This window comes from Podarcis raffonei, chromosome 8, assembly GCF_027172205.1.
Source record: "Podarcis raffonei isolate rPodRaf1 chromosome 8, rPodRaf1.pri, whole genome shotgun sequence".
Classification (NCBI taxonomy): Eukaryota; Metazoa; Chordata; class Lepidosauria; order Squamata; family Lacertidae; genus Podarcis; species Podarcis raffonei.
The window spans coordinates 21,322,181-21,348,502 of NC_070609.1; the positions used below are offsets into that span (position 1 = coordinate 21,322,181).

The 26,322-nt window shown below is 47.2% G+C and overlaps 1 protein-coding gene and 1 non-coding gene across 2 annotated transcripts in view; one reads left to right on the plus strand and one right to left on the minus strand.

The window, feature by feature from the left end:
* The first annotated feature begins 370 nt into the window (after positions 1–370).
* The window catches only part of FOXO6 (forkhead box O6), a 112,858-nt gene continuing 86,906 nt past the window's right edge, over positions 371–26,322 (plus strand). Inside the window, exon 1 of the mRNA XM_053398476.1 lies at positions 371–854. Coding sequence (XP_053254451.1) covers positions 381–854 — 474 coding nt within the window. The 5' untranslated portion in view covers positions 371–380. The remainder of the gene's footprint in view (positions 855–26,322) is intronic.
* TRNAA-UGC (transfer RNA alanine (anticodon UGC)) lies at positions 17,987–18,057 on the minus strand. Its single transcript has one exon. It is a non-coding gene; the product is annotated as a tRNA-Ala (tRNA).

Consider the following 26,322-nt stretch of genomic DNA (forward strand, 5'->3'; position numbering starts at 1 on the left):
GAGGAAGCAGCCGCCTTCGCCGCTCCTTGCCCTTCCAGCTGAACCTCCCTTGCGCTGGACTCGAGCCTCTCTCTCTTGCCTTCCTCCCCCCCCTTCCCCGCCACCGCTCCCCCGACGCACCTTCCTCCCCAAACCCTGCGAGGCAGCGTCTCCATATCCCGCCCCCCTCGCTCGTTCTCCCCCCCTTCTCTCGCTCGTTCTCCCCGACCCACTTTGGTGCGATGCTGCTGCCTTGGACCTTCGCTTCCTAAAAGCGCCGTTTGCTGTTGCGATCCTTCCGTTGGAAATTTACAAAGGAGACTCCCCCCCCCCCCCCCGGGATAAAGGAAAAAAGGGGGGAAGGAAAGAAAAGGCGGCTTCGGGGGGGAGGGGGGAGGAACATGGATGAGAAGCTGCAAGCGCATCAGGTTGACATCGACCCGGATTTTGAACCCCAGAGCCGGCCTCGCTCCTGCACCTGGCCGCTGCCTCACCCCGACTTCCCGGGAGAAGAGGACGATGGAGCCGCGGCTGCCGGCGCTGCTGGTGGTGGCGGCGGTGGTGGAGGAGGCGGCGGCTCCAAGCACCCCTTGGCCGGCGGAACGGAAGGCGCCGAGAACGCCGGAGTGGCGTCGGAGCGCGGCAAAGCCGCCCCGGCGCTGCCTTCGCTGGGCGCGGACGTTGGACAGCTCCGCAAGGCGAAGACCTCGCGGCGCAACGCCTGGGGCAACCTCTCTTACGCGGATCTCATCACCAAAGCGATCGAGAGCTCCCCGGAGAAGCGGCTCACCCTCTCGCAGATCTACGACTGGATGGTCAGATACGTCCCTTATTTTAAGGATAAAGGAGACAGCAACAGTTCGGCTGGTTGGAAGGTACCCGAGCGATTCTCCACCTCCTTCACCCTGCGCCTCTCGCCTCCCTCGCCAGAAACTAGAGCCCTAGTTTTCAAGAGGCGCTAGTGGAAGTTTCACTAGTGCTGAGCCTCCTTGGGTTGATGTAGTAGACTCTTAATGGGGGTCTAGTTGCCCGGTAGCAGCCTTAAACCACCCCTGTGTTGCAGGGAAGGTTAATTAAAGGGTGTTAAAATGGTGGTGTATCTTCCACCATCATCACCCACGTTTTTTGTTTGTTTTTAAACTCCCTTAGCACATTCTTACCTGGAAAGTGGTGGTTTTAACCAGAGTTAGTGATTAGGGAAGGAGTGGTGGTGAATACTTGGGAGTGAAAGTCTGTGTAGCTTTGTTTGCAGGCGCCGAAATCCTGTAGCAAGAGGGGCAGAGCTGGAAGGGGAAGGAGCCGGCCAAGTTTCCTGAGGGTCTACCCGAGGCCACTCCAGCCTTTTGCAACTTTGATCAGGAGAGCAGCTCTGGTGTCTTCTGGGATTGAGGGAAGAGAAGTTGCTCTTGCAGCCTTATCAGAGCTAGCTTGGAGAAGAGGAGCTCTTCTCTGCTGCTTATATTCGTGAAGTGGACCTGAGATACTTCCCTCTTTTTGCATTGGTGCTTGGAGAGATTATCTTGCAGTAGCTGCCTGGTCCACCTGCCATATTTCCTTCACTCTTCCCCCCACCAGCCCCAGTGGCATCAACAAAGGGGCCAGGTGGACACCCTTCCTCTCCCTCCTCTTAAGTTGCAGTTAAGTTGCAGCTGCCTGTCTGGTAGTAGGACTTTGGAGGGCGGGTACAGGGTAGAAATAGTGTTGAGGTGGGTAAAAGTGGCTTTGTACTTTTCATCTGATGGCATTGATTGAGATGCCAGTTGGGGAAAGGACATGCCAGACTTTCTCCTCCAGTTTGGGTGGTGGGGTGTGTGGGGTTAGCTGCTTGTGATTTTTGTAAGGTCTCCCCCCCCCCACTCCCATAGAATGCAGTGTAGATTGCTGGAGTGGTTTATAATACAAAAAAGGCCCAGAAAACTGATTTCCTCAGCTAATTTGCCACATGCGATGCCATTGGTGGGCAGGGCCATTGGGCAAGTGTTACTGAACTCTGGATGCATGACCATTTTGAGGTCTTGGGCTTTGTAAAACTGGAAGTGCGATCAAACTGTCTACATGTGTTAGCTACAAACTCTGCCTGTCTTTGGTGCTCCATACATTGCCCACGTCTCCTTATTAAGTCAAAGTAAGATTTGGTGTATTTGTGTGTGTTTTTTTAAAGCTTTTGTCTGCTTCTGAGGTCTTGTATGAAATGGCAAATTTTGCAGAGTGTGCTGCATCGATTGTGTGTGCTTTTTTGAGAATCCTAAACATCTGGTAGGCAGTCTGCCCACAAGCAAGTGTTCCCTTGAAGGAGGGCTTGAAAAGGCTCTCCTGCACATGTGGACTAACAAGCAATTAACCCTTGTGGCACTGAGTTGGTGGGGCAGAGTGGTTTTCCATTCTCATATATCTGTTGGTCTCTCAACAGACACACGCCCCTCTGGCATTGGCTGTACTGGCTAAGCTTCCAGGCTGTTGCCTTTGGATTGTTAAATATTTCTGTCAGGAGTAATCAATTCCCCTCTTATTGTGATTTAGTGTAGAGGTGTGTTGCACTCCCTGAGCTTACAAGGAAAGTGTCTCTCTCTGTGTGTGTATGGTGTGAGAAGTCTACTTTTTCACTTCAGTGTGAGAGCCATCCTGCTATAGCCCAGCAGAAAATGGGGTGCGTCCAAAGTGATGTTGCTAGCACACACCTTGCACCCATGTTGGTGACCACACCTGGAAGGGGCAGAAAAGCGTAGGTAATGTGGGAACCAGAAGGGGCCAATTTAAAAGAGAGGCAGTTCCAATTGATTTTCTTTCCGCTTTCCAGCCACCCTATAATAAACAATGTGTTAATTCAGGAAAGGTCCACTCCATCATTTGGGCTGGTGTTATGAGCATTATTGAAGCTTTGTGCATCTGCACCACACCTGGATTTGACCTTCTCTGTGTTCCGTTTACTTGTGAGTAGCTGAAGAGAAGACTTGTTTTAGGCCCTCAAGCACCTTGAGACATCAGAACATAAGGAAAGCCCTGCTGGATCAGACCAAGGGTCCACCGAGTCACAGGAACATATACCAGGTGGAGGTTATTTGTTCATGGGCGATGAAATGGCTCTCCTTCTATCCACCTCCTCTCCCTTGGGGCTATTTTAGTACTGACTCTTTTATGATGCATAGGTAACCAGGTCTCATGAATAGATTGGTACTTGCAAGAGAAGCATATGGGGAAGCCTTGGTAATTTGGGCTGTACAGCTGGATGGAGTCTGGTTGGGTGTACTTATGCTAACCCTGGTGTCCTGGTGCAGGATGGATGTATATGGTAGCAGAGGGGACAAAATTCCACCCAAACTGACGGGAAGAGAGAACTGCATCCAAGGAACAGTCCAAGACACTTGTCTATGGAATGCTCTCACTTCTTGTTCTGCTTCATGCAGTTATTTAAACAAGGGAGAATAAATCTGATGTGTGAAGAGTAGTAGCTACATCAACCAAAGGTCATAGCTCTAGAAAGCTGGGAAAGGCGAAGGGCCATAACTCAGTGGTGGGGCACATACTTTGAATGCTAAAGGTCCCTGTGTCAATCCGCTGGCACCTCCAGATAGGGCTGGGAAGGACTCCTTGTATGAAATCCTGGCTATCTACTCCCAGTTAGCATTGACAATACTGAGCTAGATCAGTGTGGATGGTCCTGACTTAGACAGACCAATGATCTTACTTGGTATAAGGCAGCTTCGTTTGTTCCTATGAAAGTACTCCATTTTTGGAGAAGTGTTCGAAAGTGCCCTGGTTGGGGTGCCAATTTCTTTGAGTTAAATGTTTTGTTTTACAACTGCTCTAGTCACAATGGTGCCAAGGTTATTGGGAAAGAGCTGTGGTTTCATAGTAAGGACTGAATGCTGAAGTTCCAAGGACCTTTTCCTGGAACCTCCAGGTAACAATGGGGGGAAATCCCTTTCTGAAACCCTGGAGAGCTGCTGCCAGTTAGTGTAGGCAGACCAGCTTTCAACCTCCAAACATTGCCTAACTCTTAACTCCTGTCAGCCCCAGCCATCATGACAAGTGGCCAGGGATGCTGGGAGCTGCAGTCCAAAATGTTTGAAGGCATCTGCTCAGGTAAGGTTGGTGTAGAGAGTACTGTGAGGGAGGCTCTATGAATAGGCTTCGTTTATCGCAGCTTCCCATGTTCCACATGATACTGCATGGGAGAAGACTTTGTGATGCTTGTGCCTTCATAGCTTTCAAGAGCTTTCCAGATGCATACCTTGAATTCATTCCTGCAGTAGTGTATTAGACTCTGAGGAATCAAGACATGAATACTCTGTGGGTAGAGAGATTTTCCATCCACATCAATACTATGATTCTTCTTCCAACATAGCTTCTCCCCTCTCCACCGCTGGCCTCCTGGGGAAACTGAAGCAAAGGTATGCCTGCCAACAAAAAATCAGACTGGCTGGCTGATTAGATGGTTGACAGAAGCTTGCTCATGTTTGAAGGGTAGGGAGTTAGGGGATACAGTAGAGGCTGGTCCATTAGGCCAAATGGGGTGCTGCCCCACCAACTTCAGCCTATCCTCAGTCAGCCCCCAACTGCCTTCTTAGTTCCATCCATTCCAGGGGGTGGCACTGGCTGTCACCTTCACCTTTTTTTTGGTCTCCACATTGCCCTTGTAGAATGCAGCAGAGAGGAGGATGGGGGCAAAACTAGGATTAGTTGACCCCACCTTCTTTTGCCAGCATGCCTAATGGTCAGGGAATCCTAATGATGGGATTTGTAGTCTATCAACATATGGAGGACCAGAGACTCTCCACCCCTAGAGCAATATTGATAAAAATGGGAATATGCTGATCATTGAGAGACCTCTATGGGCTGTGGAAGCAGCATACTGGCCGTTTAAAGGATTGATAGGACTTCATTTTCCCATTAGGTATCCCATGCTAGTTCTGCTCAAAACAGACCCATTGAAAATAATGGATGTGGCTAACTTAGATATGTTAAATTAAATTTGTCTACGCTTGAATGTAACTTGAGTAGGATACAACCCAATGGCATGAAACATCTCCTTTGTAGGAGATGAAAGTGTAGATGTATCAAATGAATAAAAATGACCAGCAAAGAAGGAAACTAATGCAACCTAGTTTGGTGTTAGCAGTTGGCAATGTTGGGCACCTGCCAAGGCTCATACCCCAGCAGCAGGGCTGGCCCCTTCTGCCGCTGCCTTTGCCATTACCAGTGGGATGGCCCCCTCTTTCTTTCCCTTCCTCACTCTCTGCCTTCACAGTATTGGCTGGTGCTGAGAGTATGAGCTGATGCCACCTCCTTTGCTCCTTCCTAGCCAGTGCTGGGTGCAGGAGTTGCCACTGGCCACTATATTCTGATTGGCCCTGGCTGGAAGGGGCAGGGGTGCAACTGGCTGTGGGAGGCAGTAGCTTCTATGCTTAGCACTCATTGATGGTGGGAAGGGAGGAGAGAGAAGCTGCAGCAATCCAGGAGGAGAAGGAGATGGCAGGAGCTGCACATAGGGTGCAGGGCACAGGGGACTTGCTACCAGCCTCTTGCTTGGTGCGGGTGCTGGTACAGTGATAAGTCAGACCTGGAATAATCTGTACAAATACACCAGTGTGGAGTTGTGGCTAGAGTGTTGGACCAGAACCTGAAATACTAGGGTTCAAATCCCCACTAGGTCAAGGGGATTGATATTGGGCTAGTCACTTAGACTAACCTACCTCACAGGGTTGTTGTGAGGATAAAATGGGGAGGGGGAGAATCAGGTGTGCCACTTTTCAGAGTTGCAATAATAAATTAATCTGAAAGCGAAAGATTTCTTGCAGCTCTGTGCATTAAAGGTGGCTTCTCCTTGTGATGAGTGCGTGGCACTTGTTTTCTTGTTAGTTCTTAAGTTATCTCACTGAAAGGGAAATGATCCCCTTCCCTTTAAGGAATCCCAGAAAGGCACCTTCCTTCAATGTTAGCAAGATAATTAAGGGGATAATTAATTAGCTGGTGGGTCCTGCTCTACAGTATAAGGCAGTGAGTTTGCACTTAAGGCTGCTGAACTGTGGATACCATAACTCCTAAAGACAGCCTTTGCTAGCCTGGTGCCCTCCAGATATTTTGGTCTACACTGGCTGTGCTCGCTGGGGCTGATGGGAGTTGTAGTTTGAAAACAACTGGAGGGTACCAGGTTGGCAGACACCGCCAAAAGACCTGGAAGTCCTTGAGGGGTGTTGGAGCATCTTTCCAATTTATTTTTTTTAAATGCTAATTCTGTTTCGTTTGTTGCTGTGTGGGATTATTAGTCTTGGCTACTGAAAGGAAAGTTCAGCCCTGGCTGGCTGTTAGTTTTTTGTTTTGTATGTCCTGCTCACATAGAAAATACTCCATTCCTGGTTTTCAGTTTGTAATATGAAGCCCCAGATTGGAGCCTCGCACCTGCGGCCCTGGTCCCTGAACTCTGTCGTGTCCGTCTCTGTAATTTTTAATATTTTTTTTTTGATCCCAATCTACATCTCTGCAACCTGCCACTCCCTTCTGTTAGAGCTACTTTCCTTGGATTAAATTTCTCTCCCCTCGCTGTGCATTGCCAGAGTTGCAGAGAGAGGCGTTCCTCATCCCTGCGGAGAACCTGATACAGGGAGCACCGCTCATCAGTCTTGCGTTCACAATACTGTTTCACTTTCTTAAAAGGCCCGTACATACGAGAGGGAGTTGTTCATAGTCTTTATGTCTGAGGTTCAGAAACATTGCAACTGTAGAGAGTTTCATCTCTCTCCTCTCTCTCTCTCTGCTGGGATGGTGGGGGTGTTTCTGGCAGCGGGTCTTCATCTTCAGTTGCCTCCTCCTTAGCCTAGTCTGTCACCCACAGAGAGGGCTCAGTAGCTGAGAATTCCAGATCATTTCCCCATGTTGTGGAGAGGGAAGGGGAGGGGAGTTGCTCCCCTACCCCATGAGTCAGTCCTTTTTTAAAAGGTGGGATTAGAAGCTTAGATTTAAAACTTCCAGCTGGCCTCTCCATCCTCTCTCCTAAAGTGAACAGAGAACTTCAGCTCCTGTGCACCATTTAACAAATGCACTAGCACAGTCATAGGCAAACTTGGTCCTCCAGCTGTTTTTGGACTGGAATTCCCATCATCCCTGACCACTGGTCCTGTTAGCTAGGGATGATGGGAGTTGTAGTCCCAAAACATCTGGAGGGCCGAGTTTGCCTATGCCTGCCCTAGTATCTCCCCACTCCACACCTTGCAGTTAACACAGATTTATTGGCCACTGGGGTATATTGTCTATGCTTTTGAAATGAATTATTTGCAGGAAAGGGAGTTCTACACAAAGCTTGGAAAGGGCCAAAAGGGGAGCACAGAGCATGAGACACTTAATCTCAGAGTTGTGGGTTTGAGCCCCACATTGGGCAAAAGATCCTTGCATTGTAGAGGGTTGGATTAGATGATCCTGGTGGTCCCTTCCAACTCTACAATTCTTTGGTTCCACTTTTAAGTCATGGCTTTACTGCAAAGAATCTTGCAGACAGTCGTTTGTTAAGAGTGCCGAGAGTTGTTAGGAGACGCCTATTCTCCTCGCAGAGCTACAGTTCCCAGAGTTCCCAAGGAACAGGGATTAACTGTTAAACCACTCTGGGAATTGTAGCTCTGGGAGAGGAATAGGGGGTCTCCTAATGAGACCTTTAACAAACCACATTCCCCAGAATTCTTTGGGCGAAGCTGTGGCATGGTACTGCTTTAAATGTGCAGCGCAGATGGGGCCCTTGGTGTGCTGACCTGTATTCGTTATAGCCTGGTTGCAACCCAGCATTGCGTCATAATTAGGTTTGAAACAAGGGCTGCTTGCAGCCCTTACACCTGTCCCTGCGTGGGAAGAATTGCTTTGTGGCTTCTGTTGCGGAGGGGGGAGAAACTGGTTAGTACAAAGTCCTGCCATAAGTGAACCAAGATGGACCAGTAGTATCAGCTGCAGGCCCGATGGGGTAGGAGATGGTAGAAGGAACATGTACTGAAGCAGCCGCAGTATTTGTAAAGCAACCATTGGGTTTTACCAACCCCCGCCCCCCATTTCCTACAGAGACTTTATCCCATATGTGAATAGTTGGGTTTGTTTATTAGTTTAATATGGAGTTCTGCAAGGAACCAGTATGGCAGGCATCCCCAAACTCAGCCCTTCAGCTGTTTTGGGACTACAATTCCCATCATCCCTGACCACTGGCCCTGTTAGCTAGGGATGATGGGAGCCGTAGTCCCAAAACAGCTGGAGGGCCGAGTTTGGGGGTGCCTGCAGTATGGTGTAATGGTTATAGTGTGGGACTAAGACTGGGAAGATGCCCTATTCAAATCCATGCCCATGCCCAGGCATGAAGCAGAATGTGGGACTTTGATCTGTTTTTATCTTGTAGAGTTGTTGTGAGAATGAGGTGGTGGTGGGGATGCGTGCCGCTATGCACTTCTTGAAGAAAAGGTGATACCAATCTGTAATCAGTAATAAATCTCTGAAGCTATGCAGGTCTGGTCCTGACCAGTAGCCCCCTCCCCTTCCTCCAAATGCCATTCTGAGCTTAATGGATAGGATAAAACATCACAAACACAAACTCCAAAGCATAGGTGAATTTATTGTTTCTGTCTACTGGGCAGTGCAGGTGCTTCCAGACCGTCGCTGTTATCGGGATACACTGATCAATTCAGGTTATCCAGTAAGTGTTGATTAGACACCCTCACTCAACACACCTACTCCCTTTCTTCCACTTACCAAAATAGGACTTTTCTAAATAAGGAAAGTGAGGAGGAAAATGCACTGGTAAGTGTGATAGAACAATTGCTTTACAGAACATTGCCTCACCTTCTTGCAAACAAATGGACAATAAACACCTGGTGTGGTGTAGCCAACCCACAAACTTTGTGCATACAAATGCTCAATCAACAGGTCACCAGAAGGGACCAAAGGCTCTGGCAGTTTTTTTTAAAAAAGTGCCATCTCTTTCTTAATCAGAGCAATCTTGCTGAAGCAGTGAGTTTGTGGGTTGCAGCCTACACGATTTGTCCAGAGCTTGTAGACCTTGGCGTCAGCAGTCCTCCTCCTTCAGCTTTTGGCCTTCTTCTTTTGTGACTGTAAAGCTTTACTAGCAGGAAGTCCTCTCCAGTATGCAGTTCTGGGTCGCAGGCAGCCTGAGGTTTTCCGCACGCCACTGTCCCCAGCTGTGGGTCTTGGCGCTGCTATGCTGCACACGTGTGCCAGTAGTGCTTGCTGTTTTCCAATGCTGCACGGAAGGCCCCATTGACTGACAGTTTTGCTTAATTAGGGAGTTGTTATTTTATCAATTCCAAAGCGCTTGAAGTTTTATGCTCCAGCTCACGCGTTCCACTTGTTAATGGGAAACCAACACCCTCTGTCAAAGAAGCAGCGGCTCTGATGCATTTTAAGGTGCTGTTTGTGCCACTTTGACATCCAAAGTATAACAATAAAGCTATCAGCTGGTGGATGTCTGCTTGATGTAGGTCTGACAGTGCCAAAAACCTTAATCTCCAAGCCTTCCCACTTTTCTTTCTCTCTCTACTTCTTAGGGCTGCTCCTTTGTGGCATGAATATAAACTAGCTGGGTGGCCTTGGTGCTTTAAGCTGAGGAGTGTCCTGTCTAGGGCTGGGGGAGGACCCATCACTCACCTACGGTTGTGCCCAGCCTATCTCTTTACCATGGCTTATAATTACTGCTGCAACATCCTTGACTAACCAGCAGTACTTCCTCTTGCTATTGAGCAAGACCAGGCATAGGCAAACTCGGTCCTCCAGATTTTTGGGACTACAATTCCCATCATCCCTGACCACTGGTCCTGTTAGCTAGGGATCATGGGAGTTGTAGTCCCAAAACAGCTGGAGGGCTGAGTTTGCCTATGCCTGAGCAAGACCATATGGAGGGACTGTAGCTCAGCAGTAGAGCATCTGCCTTGCATGCAGAAGCTACCAAGTTTGATTCCTGGCACCTCCAATTAAAAGGCTCAGGTAGGAGTTATTGAGAAGGACTGTCCGTATGTGACTGCTAGTCTAGTGTAGACAATACTGGGCAAGACGGACAACAGTCCAACCCGATGTAAATTGACTTCTGGTGTCCCTGTGACCCTGTAATAGGAACATTCACAAGAAGCGAGTTGGCTACTTCTCTGCTGTTGGGCACCAGGTTGAAATGGGCTGTCTTTTTATCTCCTTCGTTCCTTTTGTCCCTCGCATCAGAGCAAAGGAGCATGGGCAGCTGGTAATCTGTTGCTTTCAGAAAGAAAATAAGCACACAAAACCATGAATCATGGGGAACATTATGCATCATGTGGACAAAAAGAGCAGTAGCTGCTGCTGGTGCAATTCAGGGGCAATTTACTTGTGGGGAAGAAACGTACCTATGGACTGTACAAGCAACTGGGCAGCAATGCCCCCCCATGCTAGGTATGGATGCCACAAGATAAATAACAGTTTTTGCAGAATAGAAAACTGCCCCATGACAGTTTAAAAGACACACAGTTTGGCTGTGGGTTAAGCTTTTGTGGGTTAGGCCAGCTTTCACCAATGCATACTTCTTCAAGGTTTGCAAGTATTGGGACTACTAATTCCTGTGCCTACAGTGTGTGAAGCACTACAGGAATGCCCCACCCCCCGCCAAGCCTTCTCTTGCAGTAGTCATGATTGCAATGCTACTGCAGTGTGTTGAAAGTGGACAAGCTTCTGGAAGCGCTTTTGTATGGAGCTTAAAGCCGTTCTTGCTTCATCCACTTTGTCATTTGGCCAGAAGGATAAATTCACATTACAAATACCCTTTCTCCACTTTCTCGTCTGTGTGAATAACGATCCGATGGTCACTTAAATGGTGTAAAGGAGGCTCAGCAGCGCAACCTTCTTCATGTTTATTGGAAATAAGTCTTGCTGTTTCCAGTGGGGATTGCTCCTAGGTAAGTGTGCATTGGATTGCAGCCCACAGCCAATCTAGAAGCCCCACTGGTGCAATCGGATCTCAGCAGTCGGTCCTTCTGTGGGGTTTACTCTGGAGTAAAAATGCATATAATTGCAGAGAAGGAAGGGAGGCTAGTGACTCATCTCGCTAGCCATTTCCTCCTCTCTGTACCCATCCCTGTTCCTTAAGAGAATAAACAAGCTTAGAAATACCAGATTGCCCATCACATAAGTAGACCAAAGACCCATCTAGAACAGCATCTTGTTCTTACCATGGCCAACCAGGTGCCCGTGGGAATCTTGCAAGCAGAACCTTTGCACAACAGCGCTCTCCCCACTTGTGATTTTCAGCAACTGGTATTCAGAGGCATACTTCCTCCAAGAGTGGAGGTAGACCGTAGTCTTTTCCTCTATGAATTTGTTAATTCTCCTTTAAAGCCATCCAGGTTGGTAGTCATTGTGGGGGAGAATTCCATAGTTTACACCCCTGGTTCTACCCAGTTCTTTTGGGTGCTTGTCTTTTTAAACTTAAGCTTATATCTCCCATCTGTTCCGCTGTGGTCTTGGCTCTCCTAACCTCCATTAGAGGAAATATCACGCAGGCGTCAGAAGGGAAGGCGGATGTACTCCTCTTTGCATACTTGAAAGCAGCGTTACGGCCTTTGTCCTCTGTCTGAAGGGTTGCTTCATCTCTCAAAAGTGTATGTAGGCTGTGTACAAAAAATCAAAGTGCATGACTTTCCCCACGGAATCCTGGGAATTGCAGTTAAAGGGTGCTAGAATTTTAGCTTGGTGAGGTGTAAACTGCAGTTCTCAGGATTCTTTGTGGGAGAATCATGTGCTTAAAATGTACAGTGTACCTGAATATATATGTTGAGTTTCATTGAGTGCCAGCTCTCGGAGCTGTACCAGCACTTGCATTGCCTCTAAGCTCCTCTTAAGGTAAGCCAGTTACTGCCATTCTTCTTAAAAGTATAGACTGTTTCAAAGCCAAAGCTCTCAATTCAGTTAACAAACATGAAGCAGTCTTGTTATGAAACAGGGACATAGGCAGCTGCCTTATGTGGAATCAGACCATCTAGCTAAGTGGTGTCTACTATACTGAGTAGAAGCAGCACTCCAGAGTTTGAGGTAGGCGTCTTTCCCAGCCTTGTGTGGAGACACCTGGGATTGAACCTGGAACCTTTTGCATTCAGGGAAGATGCTGTATCACTGAGCTATGGCTTTCCCCCAGTCCTATCAAACCAGAGCTGGGCGAGTGCTAAAGATTCACCAGCAATAGCACGCAAGCCTAGCTCATGCAAATGTGCTTTGAAAAGGACTTCTGTACGCCAGCTGCTAAATCTATACATAAAGAGAGACAGGCAGGCAGATCTGGTTTTCCCTGGGCAGGGAAAGTAAGGTTTCTTATCTACCAGTTGAAAGTCTCAGTAAGATTGCTTTCATAGCTGCTTCTCCAAGGTACAGAAGTTCAAGCTTCTGTTGATGCATATGAACTCAGTGTGCTATCAGCAGGTTTCCTATTCTTAACCTAGATCAAGGTCAACGGCACTTTGCATTGTGCCAGGAAAGTAAGTGGTAGCCAGTGCAGATATCTAAGCACAGGTTTGTGCAGCCAGCTGCAATCATGAGTCTAGCCACCTCTGGACCAGGAGATTCTTAATCTCGGGGTTGTGTGGGTTCAAAACCTACCTTGGGCAAATAGATTCCTGCCTTGCAGGGGGTGGGATTAGATGACCCTTGTGTTCCCTTCCAACTCTACAATGCTATGATGCTATGCTGTGATTCTATGAACCTGTAATTCCTGAAAAGCCTTTAAGAGCATCCCCACATAGGGTGTGTTACAGTAGTCTAATCTACTAGTGTTGGTGTGTATCACAGATGCAAGGACTCTCCTCAAGTTCGAAAGTGGCAATTAGACTGTGTGAAGAAGGAGTCTCTTGCACTCAGTGGGCTAAGGCTTTGTTCACACATGCAATTGCATTTACTTCCACAGTTGTTAGTTACTTGCACAAGCCAGTGTGTCACCCAAGGCTGAAAAAATCTTAGATGAAATTTCCATTTCTGTTAATATCACCCGAAGGGATGCTTTCGGTGGAGCCCGTTCACACATTCAGCTGAGAATCGTTAAGGAATCGACTGAATTATATTCATGTGGGAACTGGGCTTATAGGGTTCAGAGGCCTCAGAAGAGAGGGCTGCTTGTATCAGCAACTCACCCACACATCGAAAGGATGTTCCTTTGCCTTCCGGCATGAGCTTGAAATGTGCATGCATATGGATAATAAATTTGTCTTTTTGCAGTGCTTGTTCCTTGCTGATAAGCCAGGGCTTCCTTGCAGCTCCTGCACACCTTGGCTGGACCTTGTTTATCAGAGAAACCCAGTACTTGCTTTATATGACCAAAGGAAGCCTGGTGTTGATACCACTCAGTGGGACGATGGAGTGAATTCTTTCATGCACGGTGGTAGAACTCAGCAGGAGGAAGATGGAGACAAAACTAGATTTAGTTCTCCCTGCCATTGGCTCTGGCTTTACTTACTGTTTGGGCTCCCTGCCTTTTGCCCTTCCAGTCCAAATGTGCCTCAGCCACTGGTTCTACTCCCCTCCTTTTACGCTCATGAAAATTCTGTGTGGCTGGTTCGGCTAAGGGATTAGTGACTGGCTGAAGATCACCTGGTAAGTTTTGTGTCTGAGCAGAGGTTTGAACCTGAGTCTCCCCAGCCCTAGCCCTAATCACTAGGCCATACTAGTTCTCAGCATGTACATACATTGGGGAAAGGTTTTGACCACTGGCACTCATCCTCAAATGCAATCATTGGAGCAGGGCAATCAGGAATGTTTGGAGGCAGACAGAAAGCGGAGAAGGGCATGAAGGATTTCAGAGCATCCATTTGCACCAGAAGTACCTTGCTTGCATCATTTTTTAATTGCACTCTTCCCCATTTTGGACTACAACTCCCATCAGCCCCAGCCAGCGGGGGGGGGGGCAGTATTACTGTACTGTACATTGCATGCTGTACTATACGTTGTATAGAGCATGGTGCTGATAACACCAAGGTCACGGGTTCGATCCCCGTACAGGACAGCTGCACATTCCTGCATTGCAGCGGGTTGGACTAGATGATCCTCAGGGGTCCCTTCCAACTCTAGAACTCTATGATATCATTATGAGAAAAAGCAAGGCAAAAACCTTCTAAATAAACTGAAGGAAGGGAGAAACTATCAGCACACCTGTCTTTTTTTGGAGGGGGGAGGGGGCATGGTGAATTGTAATAGAAACGGTATTTTTTTTTTTGTTCAGGGGACTCCTCTGCAACAGCATTTTGGGCAGGAAGATTTGGCTCGACTGGGGGGGAAAATGGCATTTTTCCTTCTTCCTCTCCTCCGTTAGGTTCTCACCCTCTTACTTTTTTTTTTCCTTTTCACCTTTCTGGAATTGCTTTTCATGCAGTGCTAACTGCTGAAGTAACACAAACCTGCTAAATGGTCCAGCTTTATGATAGCATAAAAATGATACTACAGCAGTGAGTAGAGTTTTATTAAACCCCAGGGACCGGCTGCAAATGAACAGCTTGCTCTGCTCTTCACTTTATTTATTTATTTAATAACTGCTGGAATATAAACTACATCTGAGATTCTGTGGACTAGGAGCACTCTCAAGTCACAGCACTATCCGTCCCCACTCCCAAATGCTCTCTCTTGCTCTCTCTTTGGCTTTTTCTTTCTGAAGAAGCCCAGCACAGGTGTTGGGTCCTTAGACTGGAGAATGGCGTTCTCGGCATTTGGGATACTACTTGGAACTATTTCACACTGTCTCATGGACACACATAAGTCAGATTTCATTCGCTGACAAATCTGGGCAGGTAGAGGTGAGAAGATGCCAAGTCCTGCCTGGTTTGGGCAGTTTCTCTTCACTCTGGTGGTGGTAGTCTTCCTTTCCTCTTGTTGGCCCTTGTGAGTCTTTTACTGACAGTAAAGGTAAAGGGACCCCTGACCATTAGGTCCAGTCGCAGACAACTCTGGGGTTGCGGCGCTCATCTTGCTTTACTGGCCGAGGGGGCCGGCATACAGCTTCCGGGTCATGTGGCCAGCATGACTAAGCCGCTTCTGGCGAACCAGAGCAGTGCATGGAAACGCCGTTTACCTTCCTGCCGGAGCGGTACCTATTTATCTACTTGCACTTTGACGTGCTTTCGAACTGCTAGGTTGGCAGGAGCAGGGACCGAGCAATGGGAGCTCACTCCGTCGTGGGGATTCGAACCGCCGACCTTCCGATCGGCAAGCCCTAGGCTCTGTGGTTTAACCCACAGCGCCACTCGCATCCCATTTACTGACAGTAGGCTCTGCTAATGATTTATAGTGAGTCTCCATTGCTTAGTGCCAGCAGGGGAGAGTGAAGAAACTCTCACACAGGACATGGATGGTAGGGAGCGCTCAACTCCTTCACGTGTCATAAATTCCAGGAAACAAGAAGTCAGATGTCATGAAACTGGAACTGGGTTACCCACCCACCCTTTTCCAATTGGAAAAGATCTCACAAATCGTGACTGCTGAAGCTTGTGCTCAGTTGGCTTCTGAGGTGGAGCTGTTTTATTTTTTGTTTTATTTTAAAGGGGTGATTTCTCCCCAGTTTATGCATTAACCAGGGAGCTGTGTCTCACAGGACTGCATGACTCCAGAAATCCGGGTTGGAAGAAAGGCATGAAATAGGCATCAATAATCTCATGCTGATTGGAATACAGGAAGCTCTTTATACCAAGTGAGAATATTGGTCCATTTACACCCAGTAACGTAGATGTTGACTGGCAGTGATTCTCTGGGGGTTTCACTAGGATGGGCATGTGCCCTACTTAGGGTTGGGGAAGAAATTTGTGTCAGTTTGCATTTAAAGGGGAACTTACCTAATTTGCACTTTCCGAAACTAGATGTGAACCGAAAAATAGCCCCCCCCCATTTGAAACCTGCACTTCTCAGAACATTCTCCAGCCACGTGTGTGTGTGTGTGTGTGTGTGTGTGTGTGTGTGTGTAATATTTGTGTAAAGGGTGCATGCAAATAACAATAAAAATGCCATATATTATGCAAAATTGCTTGCAGACATGCACATTAGGGGGGAAATTTCCTGATGAATTTTCCTGAGAACTTTTTTTTATTTTATTAAATGCAAACTGATGTGGAAATGTGGAGAGCTGAATTTAGGATTAGAAAAAGGAGAAACAGAGACAAACAAAAATGGACAGATTTGCTCATCTCTGGTCCTATTTCCAGAGTCAAGTCTGAAATTGGAAGGGCTTTCTGGAGACAAGTCTTTTCTTTAAGGGCTGTCAGCCCAAGTCTGGTTTAAAGATAAAGAACTATAAGGAGGAAGAGCAGCAGGAGCCTTGAAGTAATTGCCCAGGTTATTGGGTCACAGCCTTTCGCACTGTGGTGAGATGCAGGCAGTCACTTATACATTGTCTCCCCCCCAAAATAAAGAGGATGCAGATCTGCATGTTTTTTTTAAAAAATATGTTGACTTGTATTTATTATTTATTTAAACAATTTTTACACATCCTCACTACAATCATCTCTAAGTGGTTTACAAAGGTACATTATAGCAAAAATTAAAATCAGTTAAAATTCTAACATCGGCCATCAAATAAAATGCCTGCTGGAATAAAAAGAAGTCTTCAGCAGGCAGAGGGAGCCTGCCTGACCTCAACAAGAAAAGAGTTCCATAAAAATTGGGCCCACGACACTAAACATATGGCTCCTGGTAGATGTGACCTGTGCATCTGAGTCATGGGGGAACCACTCACAGCGCAGACTTTTGAGCACTGGAGTTATGTGCCGGTGATAGCCTGTTCCCACCAACAGTCTAGCCACAGTGTTATATGTGCAGATTTATTTATGATTTATTTCATAAAATTTAAATACCGCTTGGTTGTAAGAGAACGTCAAAGAGATTTGCAAATTTAGACAATGTTTACTGTAAGCAGAACTACAATTGCATCTCACCATTGTAGAGAAGTGTGAGACCTGGTGCTTGCTTAGCCAGCTGCTGTCTAGGCGCTCCCTGCTGATGGGCAACTTCAAGGCCTCTCTCATTCCCCCTTCATATATATGTATTTAATCATTAAAACTGGACTTGGACCAGGCAGCCCTAAGAGCATTCCTGCTATTGTTCACCTCTTGCAAGCAGTTAGTATTCATTGTCATCCTGTCTCTGAGCATCTTAATACAATCCATCTTCAAATGTGTGGTCCACCTCATCATTTCCTTCTCACAACAATGCTGTGATTGCTTAGGCTGAGTTTGTGTGTATGTGTGTGTGTGTGTGTGTGTATGTGTATGCATGTGTGCATGCAATTGGACCAAGGCCACCCAGGGAAGTTCCTGGCCAAGTGAGGATCTGAACCCAGATCTCCCCAGCCTAAAAATGTGTAGCTGTTATCTTTCACTGGGAGGAGCAGCTTGCTGGGTGGAGTGGAGATGCTTTGCTAGATTCCCAGTAGTTGGGTTGCTGTTGCTTACCAGGAAGGAGAGGGGAAGGGATGAGGAGGAGGGGAGGTTGGTGTCGGGAGTTCAGCCTACACTCGAGTAGGACCCTGGTGACGACACATGCCCGACTGGCATGTTCTTTCCCCCCTGGTCTTTTGTCATGTGATAAACAACAATCCCATGACTGCAGTCATGGAGCAGGAATTCTAACAGTTGGTGCCATACAAAGGAGTGCTGGATTGGCTCTGCCCTTGCATTCACACCATGCTACCTTGTCCCGTTTTCTCCTGGTAATAAGAGTAACAACAACAACAACAACAACAACAACAACAACAACAACGCCACCCATCTGGCTGGGTTTCCCCAGCAACTTGGTGCAGGCTTCCAGCAAAATATAAAAACACAATAAAACATCAAACATTGCAGCTTTGTGGGCTGCACACCACTTGACTGGCATTGCATTTAAGATGCAAAAGCTATTCCCCATGGAGGGCTTTCTGGACTCCCTTGCCAAACCTGTCACTCATCTGCAGTGAAACAGATGTCCATCTAGCTCAGTATTGTCTACACTGTCTGGCAGAAGCTCTCAAGGGTTTCAGGCAAGATTCTCTCCCAGCCCGACCTGGAGATGCCAGGATTTGAACCTGGGACCTTCTGCACGCAAGGCAGATGCTCTGCCACTGAGCCATGGTCCTTCCCCTCTCACTTGTGGGCCCCATCCCTTTTTATTAGCCAGTTGGTTTATGTCCCCCCTCTCCCTGTATGCCCTGAACTTTTCTTCTGCTGTGGAAGTTACCTGCATGCTATAGCTGAGGTGAAAGGCAGTTTAGGTTACGGAAGGACACTTGGAGCCGTTTTGCCCATGTGCCGCTGAAGCTTATTTTGGACAGCATCTGTTCATTATTACGTGCAGCCTTGGCAGCTCGCCAGCAAGGAGAACTGAAAGCAAGGCACAAAGATTGCTTTCACCCACTGGAGGGGAAATGGCTGAGGGGAGGAGGGTGAGGAAAACCGAGGGTGGTGGGATTGTAAGTGGAGTGAGAGGCAAGTGGTGGGAGGGAGGGGGGAAATACCAGCATTCAATATTTATAGCTCGGCGAGGCTGTGAGTCCCCCGCCAGGATCAGAGGGACGCATTTGCCAGGTGCTCCCCAGGCACAACAGAGGCATTTATCAATCCCCCGAGAAGGGAAAACCCAGATTTCTAGAACAGTGTGTGTACGTTTCTATGAAAAAGGGAGAGGCTGCAACCGATGCCTCATCTACAGAAAAAAAAAAGAAGAGGGGGAAAGCCTTTTGCTTCTTCTGCAAATGGGGTCTGTTGCTCACAAACAGCCAAGTGATGGGTAGTATTTTCACCAGAACAACTCTTACTCCCCACCCCATAGCTTGCAGCCCCCTGTGATTCCCCCCATCCTTTTTGCCAGTCATCTTTTCCATGCCACAACCCACCCTGACACACTTGTGATGGATACAGGAAGACTTCATCTGTATCGGATCTGCAAATTGCACAGGGTGGGTTATCCCTTCAGGCTACCAGCCCACCCCCTGGATCAGTGTGGCAGCAGCCTTCCCCACCAGCCTTGGCTCTGAGCGGTCAAGGGGGTGTCCTATGAGGGTGAGCAGCGGCCTTTCTTAAGTCAGCTCCAGAGCTGCTTTGAGTGGGGATCCCGGCTCAGTGGTTGATAAACCCCATGCTTTGCTTGCAGACAACCTCAAATCCAATCTCCAGGAGCAGGTGATGGGAAAGGCTTCTCCTGCCAGAGAACTGCTGCCAGTCAGAGTGGATGGTACTGGGCTGGCTGGACAACTAGTCTGATTAGATAAAAGGCAGCTTCCTGCATTGTGGGGGAATAATGTGTTTCCCAGTGGAGGCTGTTCCATTAGAGCAAAGGGGCACTGTGCTGCCAGCTTCAGTCTGCTCTCACCCAGCCAACAAATGCCTGCCTTCTTAACTTCCATAGAGTCCAAGGGGTGGCACAGTCTTTAGAGATTTCACGTCCTCCTCTTTGCTTTCTGTGTGATCATTGTAAAACTCAGCAGGGAGAGGAATGGGGACAAAAGTAGAATTTGTTGGCTCTGCCTGTCACTGGCTGTGGCTCTACTCACTGTTGGGCTCCCTGCCTTCTGCCCTGCCAGTTCCAACGGGCACCAGCTACTCCTTGTGCCGCTACTCCTTCCCCCTCCTGCCTCTCTCCCCACAACTAGGAACCAGGTTTGGAGAGGATGGAACGGTGCTGAGCATTGACTCCTTCTTCACCCCAAGCACAGCACAATGGGTGGGGTGCATTCCTTCTGTGTCCTCGGTGCCTGTGCTCAGTTTGAGGAAAGGCAGGTAAGTACAGCCAGGTTTAGGGCAGGAGGCCCTGGTCAGGACTTGCGCTCTTAGCTGAGATAATGCCTCCGTAAGAGGTGGGTAGAATGAGATGTTTAATATGCAAAGCAGGGGATTAACCCATTTCCCCCACTGTGAATGCAACTGTCATTGGAAAATAGGGAATCCCGACTCTGGATGTGAATACTATGCTGTCGACACAGAAAACAGGGTTTGTCCATATTTCCTGCTTTTGCCCATCTCATAAATGTCTGAAGCAGATCTGTGTGCACACAGTGCTTTGTACATTAAGAATTGGTGTGAATACAGGAATTACGACTTGCTCACTGGCTCCTCAGTTGGTGCATACTGTTAATATATGCAAGCGAAGTAGATAATGCTTATAGGGCAGTAGCTAACCAGGGTTAATTATACCAGGTGAGGTTTAAGGCAGAGCTTTCCAAACTTTTCATGTTGTTGGTGGCACTTTTTAGACATGCATCATTTCCCGACACAGTAAATCAGTTTTACTAGCAAACCGGAGGTTAAACTAAACCCTTTGCAGCCCTAGGAGGAGTGCGGGGAGCATTCGCACAACACACCTACACACTGCAGCTGACACACCAGGGTGTCGCGACACACAGTTTGGAAAGCTCTGGTTTAAGGGTATGATGCTTTGTACGTAGAACTTTCCTGTTTCCCAGTCTTCAGTATATTCCCCCAGCCACCCAGCCTTGTATGGCTTGGAGTTCCCTAGAATGCCCACTTTTCCTTTTCCTCTTCCTGGGCTAGTGATTCCTATTTCATTCTGTATTAGCAACCTGAAACATTTCCAGCACAATTCTGTATGTGTTTACTTGGAAGCAGTGGAGGCTGATCCAGTAGGGCAAATGGCTAGAGCTCCATTGGCTGGGAATTCCAAAGTGTAGGTGCTGCCACACTAAAATATCAATTTCATGCAAGCACATTATGGGTATTATATGGAACATGTGACAGTGCCAATTCCACAGTTGCCAGCGGTTGAGTGGGCATACATGGGGTACGGCAATCTCACAGGTAAAATGGCCCCAAGTTGTTCAGTTCCTTATATACTAATAGCAACACCTTCAACTTGGCAACCACTGCAGATCTCCGAGCACAGGTATTATTTACTGAAAGGGTCTCGCTCCCATAAGAAATGACAGAGATATGTGACCCAAACAAAAACTGTTGCATGAGGATAACATCCTAGCTCTTCCCAAGTGGGTTTGGGATAAATGAAGAGAACTCGACAACATATGGAGAACATACCACCCCATTTTAAGGGAATTTGTGTCCTGTATTCCAGAAGCAGACATTCTGTAGACCGTAATGGTGGATGTTTATTTTGGAACACCTAGCTGCATCTCATCTGGTTGTGCAAGTATTCATCTTGGGAATGTGTGTGCCTTGCTATATTTGAAATTTTGATTTTTGCCACATTAGTTTCCAAGCAGATTAGAGCCTGCCTGACTCAGGAAAGGACTGAGAGCCATGAGTAGCTCAGCTATTCTCCTGCCTCAGGAGCTCCTGTTAGTCAGTCCCTGAGGGTTGAAGTGCTGTTGTCTGTTTTTACCTGGCTGTCTTCACAGCACAGGGAGGAAGCAGCAGAGGTGGGGAGATGGATGGGTAAGGGGATTTGCCGGAGACAGCCTGGCTCCTGCTCAGAACACTCCATTGCACAGTGGAGAAACCTTCTGAGGAATCCCCAAGCTGGCTAGCTAGCTTCTGGTTGCACCCTTGAGCATTATTGGGGGGGGGCATTACACCGCAATACGGCAGTAAGGAGCTTTCTTGGGACATTAACCTCAGATTTTGTTACATGCTGCCTATGGCAGGAGCACAGAGCCATCATAGACAGAACTGAGTAGAAGCACAGAAGCTGCTTTTTAATGGTTAGGGTGGCAGTGAACACCATATATATGTGGCCAACGTTTTGGAGGAGAGACAGCTTAACTTTGTCAGGGCTTCTTCACCATATTGATGACATTTGGTCATACCGATCAGCCAAGGCTGTTGGCTTAATAAACCATAATGTGCTTGGGCTGCAGCATGCAACCCATTCTCCTTTCCCCTCCTAGTGCAAGCAGGCAAGCAAATCAGGAAGGAGATAGCTGAATGCTGTACCTGCTGCTCATGTGATGAAATCTGGGGTGGTATCCTGGCACAGAGTGCTTTCCTGCCATTTGAAACATAGTGCAACATTGTTATTAATTTATTACATTTACATACCAGGTTTTTGTTGTGGTTGCTGCACCACACTGTTGACTCAGGTTAAGCTTGTGACCTCCTAAGACCCCAAGATCCTTTTCAAATGCACTATGGGCAATCCAGGTGCTCCCCATCTTATACTTGTGCTTATACTTCCAGCCTGAGTTCAGAACCTTACATTTGTCCCTGTTGAAATTCACTTTGTTAGTTTTTGGCCCAGTTCTTCATTCTGTTAAGGTCATCTTGTCTTCCGCGGCATTAGCTACCCCTCCCAGTTTGGTGTCATCTGCAAATTTGATGAGCATCCCTTCAATTCCTTCATCCATTTATAAAGTCTTTGAACAACAAGCCCAGGACAGAACCCCACAGCACCCCACTTGTCACTCTACCCCCCAGGATGACAAGGAAGTGAGCACTCTTTGGGTTTGGCCAGTCAGCCAGCCAGCTGCAGCTTCCTGCGTTGCTATGACAACATTAAGCAAGATGGACCAATAGTCTGATCTGGCATCAGGCAGCTTCTTACGCACCTTAGAAGGGAGTGGATGTATGGAGTGGGGGAAATGCCCAAGCTGCTTCCTTGGTCAGCCCCACAAGGACAGAAATGATTTCTCTGCTTCCAATGATCTGAGCTGAAAACGGGAAGGTCAGCAGGGTGGGAGGGGCGGGGCGCAGATGTGGTGGTGGGGAGAGGTGGAGTGGTGGGGGGAGGGCAGTGAACTTCTGAACCTAAAGTCTGGAGATCAGTTCATTACCTTAACACGAGTTAAAAATAAATGTCTCATCTCTTTAAATGAGCCTGTCTGCAATTACGGCTTGGCATGTCTGCTTCAGAGCGTCCTGAGTGCTGGCATCGCTCCAGGTGGCAGGCGGCTTCTAAGAACCCTCTCTCTCTCTCTCTATTTTTGAAAAACAAAACAAAACAAATCAAAGGTGTCTGCTCAGCTTCTCTGTCTCCATCTCCCTCTGCTTTGCAAGCTTCCCGAGACACTGAGAGATCTTCAAACGCTGCTTTGAGATCACCACAACCCGTCTAATACCACTGCTCAATACAAAAACGTTCCTTTTTTCCTCCTTAGACCCCTGGAGTGGCTCAGATTACTGCATCCCTCCAAGGGGAAAGGACTAAGGGTAGAGCACTGGCAGCCATCTTTAGCACTATTAAGACTATTCCCCTAGGGTTCCTTCAGACTGGTGAGTCGTCGTCCTCCGCCGCCCCTGGTGCAATTCTGCAACATCATTGACACAATAACTGTGCTTCTGTGATGGATTGATACTGGACTGTCCACACACCATTCTGCTTTATTGCTTTTTCTGTGGTACTTCCCAATGTTGAGGCATTATTTTTATTTTGTTTTATTCATTTGTTAAATTTACATACCACCCTTCATCACAAGATCTCAGGGTGGTTCACAGAATAAAAATGCAAGATAAAAACACATGTAAATTATTGCCATCTGGAGGGGCTTTCTTGCTCTAAGGGAGATGGTGAAGCAAAACAAGACCTTGGAACATTTGCGGCATAAAAAGTTACGGGATTTCAGCAAGAAGTTACAGGGCGTGCACTGATTGGATGCCCACCCCAAAACTTCTGCAGATGCAAAACACTGATATGGAAATGGAATCTAGTATAACCACCTCAATGCCATCATGAATGTACCATGAAAAGCATATAGGCCGCTGTCTTTTACTCTGAGTAGACCTATTGGAATGAATGGCCATAACTAGGCAAGGCATGTTGATTTTAGTGGATCTGTTCTTGAGCAAAAGTTACCTGAATGCATTCAGTGTCTGGAGAGGGCCCTCTAGTTTAAGCTAGCGGAGAAAATGTTCTGGTATATATCCAATCCAATTGAGAACAAGTGGATTACATTAAATAGTAATACCATGCAGACAGCTGTGGTTTGTGTTTGAACGTAGCCAGGTTGGGGTTTTTTTGTGTGTGGTGGTGGTGGGGCTTATCACCCCAGCAGTACTGTAACATGACAAGCTGCACCTGCTGAAAATGTATCTTCTGTACAATTATTGTCCTCTTCTTGTGTGCATGTGTTTTACAGTAATTTGGCTAGAGGTTATGCAGTAAGGCAGCTGGAGGAAGAGACGTGTACAGAGACCAGAGAATGAACTGTAAGTGGAGGGCTGTCCTCTTTGCCACGCTTTGGACCTCCTAGGAAACTCATTAAACCAAGCATGGTGTAGCTTGGAACTGCATGTATGAGAAGCAGCTGAATGAGACACGGTTGTAGGCAGGCAGAAGAAGCTCCAGCGACCTTGGTGTCTGTCCATACAAGCAAGCCTAGTGTGAGACGCTGTTGTGATATCAGCAGGTTCCAGGAACTGCCTTTGTTGTCAGAATTTGGGGGTGATCTGTGGGTTTGTTTGGTCCTTGGGCCAGGGTCAATGCAGAGAGTCCTGGGCAAGAGCCAGGAGGCTAAGAGATGTTAAGTGGGGAGTTGTGTCGAAAGGAGATGGACATGCTATCTGTATATATTTATCAGTAATTTGTAGCAATGGTTTCATTGTGTATTTTTGTGACTTTAGTTTATCATTTTCTGCACACTGCTTAGAGATATGTTTGTGTATGAAGCAGTATAGACAAGGTTTAAATAAAATAAATAAGAGATACACTGCTGCTGTCAAGTGGTTGTTACCCTGCACTATCCACTGTGGTTCTTGCTACAAAAACTCCATTTTTGGAGTGTTGCACAGGAATGAAATTTAGCTGTTGCTAGTTAGCACAATGCACTCACTTTCTTTGCAGTGGGTTATGGAGGTGCACTCCTACTGCATGAAATACATGTACTGGCATCTAAAAGTGCCCTTAGATGGGTTTGCTGTATTACATGGACGATAAGTTTCAATGGCTGCACATCATGACGGCTAAATTCTACCTCCAGGATCAAAGCCAGCATACCTCTGGGGCTTAGGAGTGGGGGACTGCTGTTGTGCTCATGCCACACTTGTGGGTTTTTCAGAGGCATCTGGCTGGGAAGCAGAAAGCTGGAGTAGGTACACCTTTGGCCCAATCTTGAAATATGTCAGGCTCTAGGCAGACCACTTAGTGATTTTTCTGCTGGTTGTAGCAATTGCAATGCACTGTGTAGGATGCTGTATGACCTTTAATTGCATTTTTATTGTTTCTTTTATTTCTTATGTTGTATTACAATTTCAATTCCATAGCATTCAAATTGTAAGTGTTCTTCATGGACATGCCACAGGCCTCTGGTGTTCTGTGGACCAGGATTGGAAACCCCTGGCCTAATCCAGCAAGGCTGTTGATCAATAAATTTTTTTTGGAAAGGTGACCCAAGTGAAATGTGAAGACCCAGAAGCCAAAACAATTATTTCCAAACAATCATCAGGAATCCCTTATTTTTTAAAGAAGAGGTGACTCGTGGTTTTTGAGTACATGAAGGCACTTAACGCCACCATGAATCATCCTGGCATTTGGTACTTTAGTAGGGTTCTTGTGCTGCCAGTGCGATTAGCGTGAGGTTGGCGCAATGGATATGAACTGATAAGTCTGACAGATTTACCAAAGTGAGTCACTTTTGAATTGTGGGCCATTATCTTTTGCAAACGTCTTTGGAATCCTGTAGGGAACAAGCTGGAGGGGGGTGTCATTAAGATGATTATCAGTGTGGTAGCACCCAAAAGGCGTTGGGCACATCGCAGCTTGACAGGAAGCTCTGGTCTCTGCCCCCAGGAGTGGAGCGATTATCTACTTACTTGGCAAGTTTGGCAATAGGTCCCAGTGGAATGAAATGAATAAGGCTTTTCAAATCTACGAATCAAAAGTAAGCATTTTGTTGACGGAGATTATAACCTATAATGCTGCTCTTAAGAACTTTGGCAATTTTTTATTTTAAATCTAGCTTCGGAATGATTCACAGGCTGTGGTTTTTACAATTTTCAGCGTTAACAATGTCTTGAAAGGTCTGTTTCTGGGTTAGATATTAAAGAATCAATTCAGGGAAAATGGAATTGCCACCGTGCTGTGGATTCTGAAGCTTTTCACTTAATGTTTGTGAAATCACTGGGGTTCATTGACTCCCTTCCCCTCTCGAGAACCTGGCCCTCATGAGATCATTTAATAAACTAGATTAAGTGGGTGCAGTTGCTCCAGCTAGATAGCTGGGATTAAATTCACCCCAAAACACAGATGCTTTGCTAGTATCTGCTAGCAAAGTTGGCCCTACCATTTGGCAAAGTGACACAGGTGCCTTAGGTGGCAGGTGCTGTGGTAGTGGCAGCAACCACCAGTCCCCCGCCCCGTCCAGGCAGTCAGCTGTGCTGCAAGACAAACCTGTGTGTTCCCCATGGCCTGATATGCTACCTCTGATACTAGGTTACTGCCCTCAGGGGGCTCCTTCTTGTTGCAACCTCTCTTAAGTGTGCAATTGTGAGATTCAGGAGAAGG